The sequence below is a fragment of the Carcharhinus amblyrhynchos genome, unplaced genomic scaffold (genome assembly GCF_965287045.1).
Source record: "Carcharhinus amblyrhynchos unplaced genomic scaffold, sCarAmb.v2.hapA scaffold_38, whole genome shotgun sequence".
Classification (NCBI taxonomy): domain Eukaryota; kingdom Metazoa; phylum Chordata; class Chondrichthyes; order Carcharhiniformes; family Carcharhinidae; genus Carcharhinus; species Carcharhinus amblyrhynchos.
In genome coordinates, this window is record NW_027649779.1 from 7,522,672 (window position 1) to 7,539,710 (window position 17,039).

The 17,039-nt window shown below is 46.6% G+C and overlaps 1 protein-coding gene, 1 long non-coding RNA gene and 1 pseudogene across 3 annotated transcripts in view; 1 reads left to right on the forward strand and 2 right to left on the reverse strand.

Annotated features, from left to right (window-relative positions):
• LOC145362482 (uncharacterized) overlaps window positions 1-17,039 on the reverse strand; it is a 64,694-nt gene that overhangs the window by 42,153 nt on the left and 5,502 nt on the right. The window contains exons 2-4 of one of the 2 annotated variants that reach the window (XM_080218493.1): window positions 15,357-16,762; window positions 9,975-9,983; window positions 2,195-2,734 (exon numbers count right to left, since the gene is read on the reverse strand). In XM_080218493.1, the coding sequence (XP_080074619.1) occupies window positions 2,195-2,734; window positions 9,975-9,983; window positions 15,357-16,411 (1,604 nt within the window). In that variant the 5' untranslated portion in view covers window positions 16,412-16,762. Of the gene's footprint in view, window positions 1-1,923; window positions 2,735-2,829; window positions 3,199-9,974; window positions 9,984-15,356; window positions 16,763-17,039 lie in introns of those variants that run through there. The other variant, XM_080218494.1, reaches the window with a different exon arrangement.
• On the reverse strand, window positions 3,437-5,325 carry LOC145362547 (uncharacterized). Its single transcript, XR_013889998.1, has 3 exons — window positions 5,251-5,325; window positions 4,794-4,882; window positions 3,437-3,454 (listed from the first exon to the last, which is right to left on the reverse strand). It is a non-coding gene; the product is annotated as an uncharacterized LOC145362547 (long non-coding RNA).
• LOC145362313 (uncharacterized) lies at window positions 11,498-12,877 on the forward strand (annotated as a pseudogene).

A 17,039-nucleotide genomic window follows, 5' to 3' on the forward strand; every position in this document is an offset into this window, starting at 1 on the left:
GGAGCACACTGTTAATTCACCGGCTGCTGGGTTACAGGTCCCTCACAGCTCTTACCACAAATTCATGATCAAATAATTTAAATAATGCCTGAAAACACTTTACTTCTTGGTCTGACCCCTTTTTCAGCGCAGTGCTATTTGGAGTATACCATCAGTGCATCGACTCTTGGGTTGCAAGTCATTACAGTTCTTATCACAAATTTATGATGAAATAATTTAAACAATGCCTGAAAACACTTCTTCTTCATCAACTACCTACCACTGTTTCTTGATTGATTACAGCTTTGGGTATCTCAATCGCTGAGCACCAGCCAGTCCTGGAATAAGTTTAATTCTAACTCATTCTAAGTAAATATTCTCACCCGGCCCTCTGTTGAGACCCTGCTAAGCAGCTTTAATGGTTCATTGTAGCACAAACTGAGCAGTCATAGGAATGTGGTCAAGATAGTCCAGTCTCATCATGCCTCACATTCAATCTGCAGTCCTTCAGTTATGACAGTATATGTGCCTGTATGTAGCTGTCTTGGCTATTGTCAATCCCGACACTGCCAGTTTGAACGACTACAATGCGTGAGATGTAAATACGCCCACCGTGTTGTTAGGGAGGTATTTCCAGCCACACGTTCCAGATTTCCTCTGGACTGTAGGTGGATACCAGATTGATACATTTCATTCAACCACACCCAAGCTGAGTTATTCAAATCTCTTTATTGTACAGAACAATATATTCACAATATCTTTAACACAGAATTTAAACATTCCAGTTTTGATTTCAAGTATTAAGATATTCTGTTAGTTTTTTTTATTGTCGCTGTCAGGCCTCTGTTCTCCTTGGAACAAAGGAGGTTGAGGGGAGATTTGACAGAGGTGGACAAAATTCTGACAGGTTTAGACAAGGTGGACAAAGAAAAGCTGTTCCTATTAGCTGATGGGAAAAGGACGGGGTGGGAGTGGGGGTTGGGAGGCTGGGAACACAGATTTAAGGTTTTGGATCAGAGATACTGGGGAGGATGTGAGGAAGAATATTTTGATACAGCGAATTGTAATGACCTGGAACTCACTGCCTATGAGGGAGGAGGAAGTGGAGACAATAAACAATTACAAAGGAAATTGGATGGGCATTTGGGGGGTTTGAAACAGAAATGCTGACTATCTCTGAACTTCCTAATACCCTGTCACTCTGTGATCCTTGTGAAATTTGAAACCAGGTGTTCGCAACAAGACTCAAAGAGCATCAGCCCACTGGAGGCAAAGTTGTGAGACCGGCCAGTCCAGCAGAAGGTTGTGAATCTGTGGAATTCCCTGCACAGTGAGCAGTTGAGGCTACCTCATTGAATGCTTTTAAGGCAAGGATAGATGAGATTTTAACAGTAAAGGGATTAAGGGCTATGCTGAGCAGGCAGGTAAGTGGAGTTGAGTCCACAAAAAGAACAGCCATGATCTTATTGAATGGCGCAGCAGGCTCGAGGGGCCAGATGGCCCACTCCTGCTCCTAGTTCTTATGTTCTTAAAGTCACCCTCTGCCCCTCCCCAGTGACCAACTGTAAGAATGAAAAAAAAGCAGCCCTTGACATAAGACAGCAGAAACAATAACTGCAGAATCCCACCCCTGGAATCACTCATGGTGTCTCAGCAGGGCGGACAAAGTTCTTAATCCTTTCCCACACTGACAGCAGGTGAATGGCCTCTCCCCAGTGTGAACTTGCTGGTGTTGCAGCAGGCTGGATGAGTCAGTGAACCCCTTCCCACACTAACAGCAGATATTTTTAAGACGCGGGTTGATGGGTTTTTGATAGGAGAGGGGATTAAGGGTTATGGGGAGAGGGCGGGAAAGTGGAACTGAGCAGCGACAGATCAGCCATGATCTTATTGAATGGCGGGGCAGGCTCGAAGGGCTGGATGGCCTACTCCTGCTCCTATTTCTTATGTTCTTATGTACAGCCTCTCCCCAGTGTGAACTCGCTTGTGTGACTGCAGGCTGGATGACCGAGTGAATCCCTTTCCACACTGAGAGCACGTGAATGGCCTCTCCCCAGTGTGAACTCGCTGGTGTCTCTGCAAGTGGGTTAACTGACTGAATCCGAATCCACACTGAGAGCAGGTGAATGGCCTGTCCCCAGTGTGAACTCGCTTGTGTCTCTGCAAGTGGGATAACTGGTTGAAACTCTTCCTGCACTGACAGCAGGTGAACGGCCTCTCCCCAGTGTGAACTCGCTCATGTATCTGCAGGCTGGATGAGTCAATGAATCTCTTCCCACACTGACAGCAGGGGAATGGCTTCTCCCCAGTGTGAATTCGCTGGTGTCTCCGCAGATGGGATAACACAGTGAATCCAGTTCCACACTGAGAGCAGGTGAACGGTCTCTCCCCAGTGTGAGTTCGCTGGTGTTTCTGCAAAGTGGATAACAGAGTGAATCCCTTTCCACACTGAGAGCACGTGAATGGCCTCTCCCCAGTGTGAACTTGCTGGTGTCTCTGCAAGTGGGACAACTGAATGAATCTCTCTCCACACTGAGAGCAGGTGAATGGCCTGTCCCCAGTGTGAACTTGCTGGTGTCTCTGCAAGTGGGACAACTGAATGAATCTCTCTCCACACTGAGAGCAGGTGAATGGCCTGTCCCCAGTGTGAACTTGCTGGTGTCTCTGCAAGTGGGACAACTGAATGAATCTCTCTCCACACTGAGAGCAGGTGAACGGCCTCTCCCCAGTGTGAACTCGCTCATGTATCTGCAGGCTGGTTGAGTCAATGAATCTCTTCCCACAGTGACAGCAGATGAATGGCCTCTCCCCAGTGTGAATTCGCTGGTGTCTCTGCAGTTGGAATAACACAGTGAATCCCTTTCCACACTGAGAGCAGGTGAACGGTCTCTCCCCAGTGTGAACTCGCTGGTGTCTCTGCAAAGTGGATAATTGAGGGAATCCCTTTCCACACTGAAAGCAGGTGAATGGCCTCTCCCCAGTGTGAACTTGCTGGTGTCTCTGCAAGTGGAATAACTGGTTGAATCCCTTCCCACACTGAGAGCAGGTGAATGGTCTCTCTTCAGTGTGGATGTGCCGATGAGCATCCAGCAGAGATGGGGCTCTGTATCTCTTCCCACAGTCTGCACATTTCCATGGTTTCTCCATGGTGCAGGTGTCCTTGCCTCTCCCTTGGGTGGACAATCAGGTGAAGCCTCGCCCACACACAATACGTGTACAGTCTCTCCCTGCTGTGAATGGTGTGATATTTATTCAGGCTGTGTAACTGGTTAAAGCTCTTCAGTCAGTGCTCTGGAACACATTCACTTGAATTTGGCAGTGTGTTGATGCTTTTCCAGTCACACTGATGTTTGAAATCTTTTCAAATCTCTTTCCGGATTCAATGGCCGATGATATTCAGATCCTGAGGAATATGACTCTGCCAGATCTAGATGTGATGTTTGAGATTACAGCCTATGATTCCTCTTTCAATATCCTGTAAAACAAATTGATACAAGTCATCAGTGTCAGTACAAGATAGAAATTCAGAACAATTCTAGTTTCTATGCAATTTTTTTTTCCTCTCTCATTCCCCAAAAGCTGTAAATCTCCATCCCACACACTCTCCCTCCATTCTCACTCTGCTGTATCTAATATTCGCCCTCCCAATTCTCCTGAACGTGCTGATTGACAGATCTATGCTCAATCAGGCTCACTGCTTCCTGTCCTGGAGACTCACAGCTGAAAATCTCCATGCAGGCTGCCAGACAGATCTATGCCGATATGACTGGACTGAAAATGTGTGGAATATACAGACTGGATTCACTTCCTTTCCCTTCAGTTGCTGCAAGTCCCCAATTTTTCCCAGAATGAGAAAAGAAATGGAAAGGGGGAAACATTGATTTCCTCCCAGATGTTGCACAGAGGAGGAAGTTTCACTCTGAAGCTCATTGGCTGACTTCTGCATTATGACTCTTTCTCAAAGACATTGACATCCTTTGCTCCCTCAGCTTGACACATTTATTTGTCTGGCTAAAAGGATGGTCTCTTTCCTAATGTTCACAATTAAAGGGCTGGTTTCCCTCGGAGATGGCTGACATTTGAGAGAATAATAAATTATTAGAGGACAGAGATATGCCGAGTGTTGTTAATATTGTGGATCTGATATACTATTTATGGTTCTGTAACAAAGTACATTTAGTATTTCTCATCTTGTAATGAGGCAGTGTAGCTCTGTATGTTTCCACTCATCGAGTCATTACAGCACAGAAGGAATCCATTCAGTAACTCAAGTCCATGCTGACTTCTGTCGAACAATCCAGTGAGTCCCATTCCCCTTCTATATTCCCTTTCCCCTGCAAGTTTATGTCCTTCATGTGCCCATCTCATTTCTGAAATATATTAAAGGGGACAGTATACTAATACAGGACAGAGACGTGTCTGATATTTTTATATGGCAGAGATTAGATATATTATTTATGGCTCTGTAATAAAATGCACTTATCTGGTTGTATAACATTGGACTGGAGCGACATTATATATTTGGACAAATCTCTTCCCTCAGAGAATTGTTAGTATCTGGCTTCCTCTCCATGGGGACCAGTGGAGGCATTGAATATCTTCAAGGATGAGTTAGCCAGTTTTTGAATGACAAGGGAGTCAAGACTTATTGGAACAGGCTGGAAAATGGAGAGAAAGCTCAGATGAGGAAGGATTTCTTCACTCAAGGATGTGGTGAAGTTTTGGATCCCATTTTTGCAAATCCTTCCACGACATTATTGTTTCCTATTTCCAGTCACACAAGTGTTTGGATCTTTCTCTACAGACATACTTACATTCAGGTTCTGATGAATGGAGTGGACTCTGTCAGGTTTTGATCTGATGTCTGGTTTGAGTTTGCCTTCAAATTTTGTCATCAAATTTCCTGTAAAAAAGATCATCACCGTCAGTCAAGAATAGAAATTAAGCGAGGAACGTTTCTCTTGGGGTTGAGTTTTCTGTGTGTAAATCCTCCCCCTCTAACTCCCTGTAAAAGGAGGTTCCAAACAAAGTCCCTCCCTGTCAGTCCCGGATAGAAATTCACAACATTCTCTCCTCCTGCTGGCAGGGAGCACCGCGCATGCGCAGCGCTTCCCTCAGGATGACAGCCGTTAACTCGGGGCCTCCAACTCCGGCATCTGTGCTCGCGGCCCCCAATGGGACGAAGGCGGCACCCAGCAGTTATTACTCGGGGTTTCCTGTCTCCACTGGGTGCTGATGAAGCCTCCCCACCCACCCCACCGCCTCCATTACCCTCCAGAATCAGCCGTTTCCCTGGAAACCCGGAGCCGATAAAACCGCCTTCCCGCGAGCGCAGCAGCAACACCCACTGCGCATGCGCTTCAGATCTACAGTGCGCATGCGCAAAACCTGTTCCGGGGCGATGGCATATTCTGATTCCCTGTGAATGCTGGGTAAGATAGCCGCCATTGAAGGGTGCTATTGCATCAAAATAATCATGTTTTGTGATTCAATTACAATTGAAGCTGAAGCACCAAGGTATACAATTTAAATAACTAACGCAGCAGCTAGTGTCAACAGGCAGCACTGCTCTGTCCTGAGTTTAGTTAGTTGTGAAACAAGCGTCTACACCTGAAGATGAATTTCTATCCTGGACTGACAGTGATGGTTTCTGTAAATTTACAGGGTGCTGGAAGTGGAGGATTGACAGACGGGAAACACAAATCAAACATCACATTGTGATCTGACTGGGTCATTCAACACAACAGGACCTGAATGTCAGCAGAATCTGAATGTGGAATGTTAAAGGTTTGTTGATTCTGTCAGAGAGAAAATTTCAGGTCTTTCTATGACTGGAAAAGCCCTGAGATTCACACATCCTGATTAAGAAGCACCTCTACTCAGGATGGTAGAGGTTTGGAACTCTGTCCTACAGAAGGCAGTTGATGCTAAATTAGTTGCTACCTTTAAATCTTGAGATAGATAAATTTTTGTCAAACCCTCTTCAATCCCTCTCCAACTCCCCCTCAGTGCCCAAACACTCCTCAGTGCCCAAACCCTCTCCAATTCCCCTCCAAAATCCCTCTCAGCTCCATACACCCCACCACTGCCCAAACCCTCTTCAATCCCCCTCCAAATCCCTCTCAGCCCCATACCCCCATCACTGCCCAAACCCTCTTCAATCCCCCTCCAAATCCCTCTCAGCCCCGGACCCCCCTCACTGCCCAAACCCTCCTCACTGTCCAAACCCTCATCAATTCCCCTCCAAATCTCTCTCAGCTCCATACCCGCCACTGCCCAAACCCTCTTCAATCCCCCTCGAAATCCCTTTCAGCCCCGGACCCCGCTCACTGCCCAAACCCTCCTCACTTGTCCAAGCCCTCGTCAGTTCCCCTCCAAAGTCCCTCTCAGCCCCATACACCCCACTGTCCAAACCCTCTTCAATCCCCCTCCAAATCTCTCTCAGTCGCATACCCCCCACTGCCCAAACCCTCTTCAATCCCCCTCCAAATCTCTCTCAGTCCCGTACCCCCCACTGCCCAAACCCTCTTCAATCCCCCTCCAAATCTCTCTCAGCCCTGTACCCCCCACTGCCCAAACCCTCTTCAATCCCCCTCCAAATCCCTCTCAACCGTTCAAAATAAAACCTCACAATCAAAAGAGAAATGAGAGAGGGAGAGCACGAAAATCCACACTCCCATCCTGAAGTGGCTGCTGCACAGTTTATTGAACCACTGAATCCAGCCACTTAAACCCTGTTGGGGAATGCAAAAGGGCTCCTGAGAATTAGTCCTTGAAGTGAGGCCTAGTCACAGAGGCTGCATTATACCTCAGCTAGAAAGAACAAATCTCCCTCTCCCCAGTTAACCAGAACAATCCTCTCCATCCACACCCACAAATCCCAGCGCCCTGTCTAAAAACACAAGCAGGACTCTGGGATTGAGACCAAGCCTTTCCCCCAGGCTCAGGAATTTGAATTTCAGCTCCCTCTCCCTCCTGAGTGCTTTACAGTGAGAGGGAGAGAGAGAGAGAGACTGAGAATGTTACAATCTGGATCCCACAAGGAATCTCACACTGCAGGAGGACATCCCCACCCTCAGAGCCTCTGTCTCTGTCCCTGACCCCCGTTCACTGAACCCCCGACACTCCCCACCCCTTCTCCATTCACCCTGTTTCTCTCTGCTACCCCACCCTCCTTCTTCTTCTCCATCTTTTTTACATTTAAATTGTGGGGCATAGTCACAGTGCGCGAAATGTGGGGGGTTGGGGGGAGAAACACAGAGCATGAGTGCACAGCAAGATCCCACATATACAGAGCCCGAACAGGGCCAGATACAAAGTAATATTGTCAGGATTGGGGTCAAGTGAGTGGGAAATAAGGGAATCAGACATCTTCCTCTCTCTCCCTCTCCACACGAGACCCCACCCCCAGATTCTGTATCTCTTCTCACCCCCTCACCGCAACCCCCACAAGCCTCACCTTTTGCTGTCTTTTCCTATTTTCCCCTCACTCTGCCCCGCCTTTTTCCCATGTCTCTTTCTCTCTCCATCTCTCTCCCCACCTGTCTGTGTCTCTCTCTCCCCTCTCTTCCCCCCAACTCTCTCCCCCCCACTGAATATTGTAATGAAGTTGCATGTATTAGGTAAAAAATGTGGTGTTTGCCCAATATAAATATTGAAAAGAAATGCTGAGAAAACTAAAATAAATCATCCAGCATTGAGTCTTTCAAAAGCCTGTGTCTTTGGGATTTTAAACTGCAGAAAGCAGGCTGCAGAAGACAACTTTACAACATTTGTGTCCAAATCAGCAGCCAGAATCTCAGCAGCAAAACAGGCTCTGAATTGGACCAATGGTTTTAAAACAAGCTCTCAAACACACACAACCAATAGACAGTTTCATTTTACAGATACTTAATTTACGCTTTGCCACACACCAAAGGGTTAACGTGTTTGTGACTAATTACAAAGTCGGGCTATTTTAACCCCAGGGTTTCCTGCTCCAGGCCCCCCCAGCCCACAATCTAACCAGAACTGGTTCATCCAAGAGCCGGGGGGAAGGACAGAGTCTGGAAGCACACCCCCCCCACCCCATCCCACCCCACCTCCCCCTCCTCCAGTCCCTGGAAAGAGCTAAACTCCCCTCTTTAACCTGGTAACAAGCTGTGTCCATCCCCTTAGGGAGAGACTTTCTAAAATCACCCTCCCAGCATTGATTTATTTTTATCGATCAGTCACACCATTGTGGGCTTCCTGAGACTTTTCTCCAGAGACTGGGAGCTTGGCACTGACTCCACACGAGAGACCACTCCCACCCCCTCCCCTCACCCTCCCCCAGATCCTGTGTCTCTTCCCACCCCATCACTGTCACACCCCACAAACTTCACTTCTTGGTTGCCTTTTGCTCATTCTCAGCAGGGAATAAGAGAGGAAAAAATGTCCTTAGAAACTAGAATTGTCTGTTCTGGATTTCTAACCTGTACTGACGCTGATGACTTGTGTCAACTTGTTTTACAGGATATTGAAAGAGGAATCAGGCTGAAATCTCAAACGTCAAGTCTAGATCTGGCAGAGTCATATTCCTTGGGACCTGAATATCATCGGCCATTGAATCTGGAAGGAGATTTGAAAAGATTTCAAACATCAGTGTGACTGGAAAAACATCAACATACTGCCAAATTCAAGTGAGAGTTTTCCAGAGCACTGATTGAAGAGCTTTAACCAGTTACACAGCCTGAATAAATATCACACCATTCACAGCTTGGAGAGACTGTACACGTGTTGTGTGTGTGGACAAGGCTTCAACTGATTGTCCACCCAAGGCAGAGGCAAGGAAGCCTGCACCATGGATAAACCATGGAAATGTGCGGAATGTGGAAAGAGATAAAGTGCCCCATCTCTGCTGGAAGCTCATCGGCGCAGCCACACTGGGGAGAGGCCTGCTCTCAGTGTGGGAAGGGATTCATGCAGTTCCCCCAACTGCAGAGACACTAGCGAGTTCACACTGGGGAGGGGCCATTCACCTGCTCTCAGTGTGGGGAGGGATTCATTGACTCATCCAACCTGCAGACACACCAGCGAGTTCACACTGGGGAGAGGCTATTCAGCTGCTCTGCGAGTGGGAAGAGATTCAACCAGTTATCCATCCTGCGGACACACCAGCGAGTTCACACTGGGGAGAGGCTGTTCACCTGCTCTCAGTGTGGGAAGGGATTCAGAATTTCATCCCAGCTGCTGAGACACCAACAAGTTCACGAGTGATATTCAGGGTTGGATTCTGCTGTTACTGTTTCAGCTCTCAATTACATCCAGGACTACATTTTGTTCATTCTCACAGTTGGTCAATGGGGAGGATCAGAGTATTTCTGCTGGGCTGGCCGGTCTCACAACCATGGTATGGTACACTGGGGAGACCGTGCAGACGCTACGTCAACGGATGAATGAACACCGCTTGACAATCACCAGGCAAGACTGTTCTCTTCCTGTTGGGGTACACTTCAGCAGTCATGGGCATTCGGCTTCTGGTCTTCGGGTAAGCGTTCTCCAAGGCATCCTTCACGACGCACGATAGCGCAGAGTCGCTGAGCAGAGACTGATAACCAAGTTCCGCACACATGAGGATGGCCTCAACTGGGATCTTGGGTTCATGTCACACTATCTGTAACCCCCATGACTTTCCTGGACTTGCAAAATCTCACTAACAGTCTGTCTGGAGACAATACACATCTCTTTAACTTGTGCTCATGCTCTCTCCACTTACATTGTACCTTTAAGACTTGTTTAACTGTAAAGTCTGGTGTTTCAATCACTATTCTGTGATTGAGTTTGTGTCTTTATATGCTCTGTTTGTGAAAAGATCTCCCTATCACCTGACAAAGGAGCAGCAAGCGAAAGCTAATGGTGTTTGCTACTAAATAAACCTGTTGGACTTTAACCTGGTGTTGTAAGACTTCTTACTATTGGAATATTTGATGCCTTAGCTAAAAAAAGATATGTATCCCATATCTGTTCTTAACCACTTTATCAGTCTGGTCCTGCTGTCTTCAGGGTCTGATGGACATGCACCCCAAGATCCCTCTGGCCCTCTGTACTTCCTGGTGTCCTATTGTTCATTGTGTATTCCCTGCCTTGTAGTTTTTTCAAAATGCATCACCTCAGACATTTTGGGGTTAAATGACATTTGCCACTGTTCTGTCCATCTAACCAGCCAGTCATACCGTCCTGTAATCCAAGGCTTTCCTCTTCACTATTGACCACAACACCAATTTTTCTATCATCAGCAAACTTACTGATCGAACCCCCACATTCATGTCCACAGGAAGCTCCGCGCGGACATTGATACAAGACTCTGATTGGCTGGAGGACCAGCGCCATGCGGTCCTCCACGCGTTGCCATTGGTCAATCTCCCGCATGAGGACAATGAGGAGCCGGAACCCGAACCCACGTGAAGGTGGGCGGGGCTTTGACCGCCAGCCGCACTGAGCTGGTGTCCAATCCGCTGTGTTTTGCTTCGATGACCTTTGCTCGACCGGGGGGCGGGGGAGAGTGGGGAGGGCGGGGCTCCTGGGTTCGTGTGCCCGGGCGTGCGCACTGAAATCCGAGGACGTCACCGCGGAGTGATTCCTATTGGCTGATTCAGGCAGTGCTCGATTGTGATGTCACAATACGGAAGTTAGCCAATGAGCTTTAGAAGACACTTCCTCCTCTGTGCAACATCTGGGAGGAAATCAGTGTCTCCCCCTTTCCATTTCTATTCTCATTCTGGGGGAAATTGGGGACCTGCAGCAACTGAAGGGTAAGGAAGTGAATCCAGTCTGTATATTCCGCACGTTTTTAGTCCAGTCATATCTGTCTGGCAGCCTGCATGGAGATTTTCAGCTAGTGACGTTTGCTACCAAATAAACCTTTGGACTTTAACCTGGTGTTGTAAGACTTCTTACTGTGTTAACCCCAGTCCTACACCGACATCTCCACATCCAGGACAGGAATCAGTGAGTATGAATCTGTCAATCAGCCTCAATCATCAACTTCAGGAGAATTGGGAGGGTGAATGTTAGATACAGCAGAGTGAGAATGGAGGGAGTGTGTGGGATGGAGATTTGCAGCTTTTGGGGAATGAGAGAGGAAAGAATGTTCCATAGAAACTGGAATTGTCTGTTCTGAATTTCGATCCTGTACTGACACTGATGACTTGCGTCAACTTGTTTTACAGGATATTGAAAGAGGAATCACAGGCTGAAATCTCAAATGTCAGGTCTAGATCTGGCAGAGTCATGTTCCTTGGAAGCTGAACATCATCAACCATTGAATCTGGAAGGAGATTTGAAAAGATTTCAAACATCAGTGTGACTGGAAGAGCATCAACACACTTCCACATTCAAGTGAGAGTGTTCCAGTGCACTGACTGAAGAGCTTTAACCAGTTACACAGCCTGAATAAATATCACACCATTCACAGCAGGGAGAGACTGTACATGTATTGTGTGTGTGAACGAGTCTTCAACTGATTGTCCATCCAAGGCAGAGGCAAGGACGCCTGACCATGGAGAAACCATGGAAATGTGCAGACTGTGGAAAGAGATACAGATTCCCATCTCTGCTGGATGCTCATCGGCGCAGCCACACTGGGGAGAGGCCATTCATCTGCTCTCAGTGTGGAGAGGGATTCATTCGACTCCCCCACCTGCAGTCACACAAGCGAGTTCACACTGGAGAAAGACCATTCACCTGCTCTCAGTGTGGAAAAGGATTCACTGTGTTATCCACTTTGCAGAGACACCAGCGAATTCACACTGGGGAGAGGCCATTCACCTGCTCTCAGTGTGGGAAGGGATTCAACCAGTTGTCCAATCTGCGGACACACCAGCGAGTTCACACTGGGGAGAGGCCATTCACCTGCTCTCAGTGTGAGAAGAGGTTCACTCGGTTATCCGACCTGCAGGCACATCAGCGCATTCACACTGGGGAGAGGCCGTTCACCTGCTCTCAGTGTGGGAAGAGATTCACTGTGTCATCCACCTTGCAGAGGCACAAACGAATTCACAATGGGGAGAGGCCATTCATCTGCTCTCAGTGTGGGAAGGGATTCATTCAATTGTCCAGACTGCTGACACACCAGCGTGTTCATACTGGGGAGAGGCTGTTCATCTGCTCTCAGTGTGGGAAGGGATTCACTCAATTCTCCAGCCTGCAGACACACCAGCGTGTTCATACTGGGGAGAGACCGTTCACCTGCTCTCAGTGTGGGAAGGGATTCACTCGACAATTCCACCTGCGGACACACCAGCGAGTTCACACTGGAGAGAAGCCGTTTACCTGCTCTCAGTGTGGGAAGGGTTTCAGTCAGTTATCCAACCTGCAGAGACACCAGCGAATTCACATGGGGAGAGGCTGTTTACCTGCTCTCAGTGTGGGAAGGAATTCACTCAGTTATCCCACCTGCTGAGACATCAGTGAGGTTACACTGGGGAGAAACTGTTCACCTGCTCAGTGTATAAAAAGGGTTCAGTATTTTATCACAGCTGCTGAGGCACCAACAAGATCACAGAGATTGGATTCTGCTGTTATTGTTTCTGCTCTCAATTACGTCCAGGACGGCATTTTGTTCATTCTCACAGTTAGTCAATGGGGAGGGTCAGAGGGTTTCTTTCTGCTGGACTGGCCAGTCTCACGACTTTGCCTCCAGTGGGCTGATGCTCTTTGAGTCTTGTTGCGAATACCTGGTTTTAAATTTCACAAGAATCACAGAGTGACGGGGTATTAGGAAGTTTAGAGATATTTAGTCAATATTTCTGTTTGAAATCTCCCCCCCCCACAAATGCGCATCCAGTTTCCTTTGTAATTGTTTAGTGTCTCCATTTCCTCCACCCTCGTAGGCAGTGAGTTCCAGGTCATTACCATTCGCTGCATCAAAATATTCTTCCTCACATTCCTCCCCCTACATCTCTGACCCAAAACTTTAAATCAGTGACCCCTCGTCCCTGTCCCATCAGCGAATGGGAACAACTTTACTTTGTCCACCTTATCTAAACCTGTCAGAATCTTGTCCACCTCGTTCAAATCTCCCCTCAACCTCCTTTGCTCCAAGGGGAACAACCCCAGCCTGACATCGACAATAAAGAACAAACTAACAGAATATGTTAGTACCTGAAATCAAATAGGAATGTTTAATTCCTGTTTTAAAGATATTGTGAATATATTGTCCTGGACAATAATGAAACTGGGATAACTCAGCTTGGGTGTGGTTGAATGGAATATATCAATCTGTTAACCACCTACAGTTAGTGAAAGTCTGGAACGTGTAGCTGGAAATCACTCCCTAACAGCACTGTGGGTGTATTTACAGGCATTGTAGCAGTTCAGGAAGGCAGTGTTGGGGTTGACCATGGCCGAGGCAGCTACATACAGACATATATTCTGTTATAATGGAAGGAGTGCAGATTGAATGTGAGGCATTATGGGACTGGACTGTCTTGACCACATTCCTGTGACAGCTCAGTTTCTGTAATTACTGATCATTAAAGCTGCTGAGCAGGGCCCCCGGGGAGGACCTGGTGAGAATATTTACTGGGAATGAGTTGGAATTAAACTTATCCCAGGACCGGCTGGCGTTCAGTGGCTGAGATACCCGAATCTGTAAAAAGGAGGGTCCAACAAGTCAACAAAGTGGTAGGTAGTTGGATAAGAAATTAAGAAGCATTCTGAGGCATTGTTTAAATTAATTTATCCTAAATTTGTGATAAAAACTGTGACTGATTTGTGTCCCGATAGTCAGTGAAGTGACGGTATATTCCAAGTAGCACAGGACTGAAAAGCGGACCCTCTGAGAGATTCTAATGGTTATTATCTTACTCCATCATGGCCAGTGAAAAATCAGAGCTCAATTTGGGTACCAGACAGGTCACTTACCTGCCATTTGGAAAGTAAGAACACAAAATGTATCAATAAAATGGTTTGAGAATAGAGCCATTTCGATGGCTCAGATTTGAGACATTGATTCTATTCTCTCTCCACAGATGCTGTCAGACCTGCTGAGATTTTCCAGCATTTTGTGTTTTTGTTTCAGATTCCAGCATCCGCAGTATTTCACTTTTATGATAAAATGAGATTTGGAATCCCCACGACCCTCCCCCAAAACAGAGGGAGTGGTGGGAGAGGAAAATAAGGATAAGAATGAAGAAGTCTGGCTGCTGATTCTCCGAGCCCATGTAGAATTAACAAAATGAGTGAATCAGTTTATAAAGCACAAAAGTTACCCATCCCTAACAATAACTGATCAAATTACAATAATTAGGTTGAAGAATGTAACAAAAAAATGAATAATGAGGTTTAAAATTGAGTTTGTTTTGTTGTTAGAAAAGTTTTTTTAAATTATGTAAAATACCTTAATTGAGTGCCAAGTTTTTTTTTTCTCACTTGCTTTAGGCTCTGTACAAAAGGCTCTGTAGAAAAGTTAACCCTTTCAGCAGTCAGTTGATTTATTTTTAAATCGCTCAGAAACTCATGTCTATTTTAGTTTATAATTGTGGATTTATTCGAACCAGTTAAATCTGGAAATTTTAAATGTAGCCTGGAGGAATTTGGAATAACTGAGAATTCTCTCGTTGTCACCTCAACCCCAGATAAAGAACAACAATCTAACAGGTGGTAATGGTAACTCAATAAACTGTTTGTTGATTGAATCCTTGAGTGTTGAATGATTCTTCTGAGTTCATTGTCCCCAACACACTGGGTACTTTACCACTGGAGACCAGGTATTACCAAAACCTTCAGACAATACAAAGACTCACGAAAGCCAGTGTCCCAGTTTAAAGACTTATCTTTTATTTGACCAACGATCGAAGGGAAACATTATCAGACAGTGTAATAACTCTAAGAGAAGCGTTCTGATCTCTGCAATAACACTGACGTAAATGCTTAGGATAGATCAATTATACATTCTTCATGTCAAATTCTCCTGCCTTTCATTAGGTGTGAACCAATCATTTTCCATATAAAAAAATCATTAATTACATTTGTCATTTACTTCAGCAAATTTCATTTTATCCTCTGACACAATGGGATTTAATTTGTCCATAGAATCCGGACACTTCCTCCCCCTATTGCTGACATCCTTCCCCTATTGCTTAGGTTTTGGGGGATGTGAGGAAAAATGTTTTCACCCAGAAGATGGTGGGAATCTGGAATTCACTGTCTGGGAGGGTAGTAGAGGCAGGAAACCTCACAATCTTTAAAAAGCACATTGACAAGCACTTAGAGTTTGAACTGTCAAAACATTCATCAGCCAAGTGCTGGAAAATGGATTAGTGTAAATTTAGTATGGTGTTGTCAGTGCAGACTTGATGGGCTGAAACTATGACTATGACTTGTGAACTCGCTGGCGTTTCTGCAGTCAGGATGACTGAGTGAATCCCGTCCCACAGACGGTGCAGGTGAATGGTCTCTCCCCAGTGTGAACTCGCTGGTGTTTCTGCAGTCGGGATGACTGAGTGAATCCCGTCCCACACACGGTGCAGGTGAACGGTCTCTCCCCAGTGTGAACTCGCTGGTGTTTCTGCAGTCGGGATGACTGAGTGAATCCCGTCCCACAGACGGTGCAGGTGAACGGTCTCTCCCCAGTGTGAACTCGCTGGTGTTGCTGCAGTCGGGATGACTGAGTGAATCCCGTCCCACACACAGTGCAGGTGAACGGTCTCTCCCCAGTGTGAACTCGCTGGTGTGTCCGCAGGGCAGATGATGATCTGAATCTCTTTGTGCAGTGAGAGCAGCTGAACGGTCTCTCCTCAGTGTGAATGCGCTGGTGGGACATCATTAGCTGAGAGCTTTTGAAATCCCTCCCACAGTCAGAGCATTTAAAGGGTCTCTCCTGGGTGTGAGTGACATTGTGCCTCTGCAAGTAGGGCAACTGACTGAAACCCTTCCCACACACAGAGCAAGTGAACGGTCTCTCCCCAGTGTGAACTAACTGGTGTCTCCGCAGACCTGATGCCACACTGAATCCTTTCCCACACTCAGTGCAGGTGAAAGGCCTCTCCCCAGTGTGAACTCGCTGATGGCTCTGCAAATCAATTAACTGAGTGAATCCCTTCCCACACACAGAGCAGATGAAAGGTCTCTCCCCAGTGTGAACTCGCTGGTGTCTCTGCAGACTGGATAACCGAGTGAATCCTTTCCCACACTCAGAGCAGGTGAACGGCCTCTCCCCAGTGTGAACTCGCTGGTGTCTCTGTAAATCAATTATCTGAGTGTATCCCTTCCCACACACACAGCAGGTGAATGGCCTCTCCCCAGTGTGAACTCGCTGGTGTCTCTGTAAATCAATTATCTGAGTGTATCCCTTCCCACACACACAGCAGGTGAACGGCCTCTCCCCAGAGTGACTGCGCCGATGAATTTCCAGCTGAGATGGAAAACTGAATCCTCTCCCACAGTCCTCACATTTCCACGGTTTCTCCATGGTGTGGGTGTGACTCTCCAGGTTAAACAATCAGTTAAATCTCACACAGATAACGGGTACAGTCTCTCCCCGCTGTGAACACTGAGATGTATTTTCAGACTGTGCGGTTGAAACTCTTTCCATACTCAGTGCACTGGAACACTCTGACTCAGCTGTGTGTGTGCATCTCGCTGCTTTTCTAGTCACACTGTTGCTTAAAATCTCCTTAAGCAGACAGAACAGAGAAACATTTCTCCTTCTAGATCCAAAGGTCGATGACATTGAGGTCCCGATGAATTGAGTGACTCTGTCAGATCTTGATGTGATGTTTGGTTTGAGATTTCTGTATATAAATCCTCACCTTCTGTTCCCCTATAAAACAAATTTACAAAAGTCATCTGTGTCATAGAAATTCAGAACAGACAATTCTAGTTTCTATGGAACATTCTTTCCTCTCTCATTCCCTAAAAGCTGTGAATCTCCATCCCACACACTCTCCCTCCATTCTCACACTGCTGTATCTAATATTCACCCTCCCAATTCTCCTGAAGGTGCTGATTGAGTCTGATTGACAGATCCATGCTCACTGCTTCCTGTCCTGGATACAGAGAGCTGAAAATCTCCACGCAGGCTGCCAGATAGATGTCTA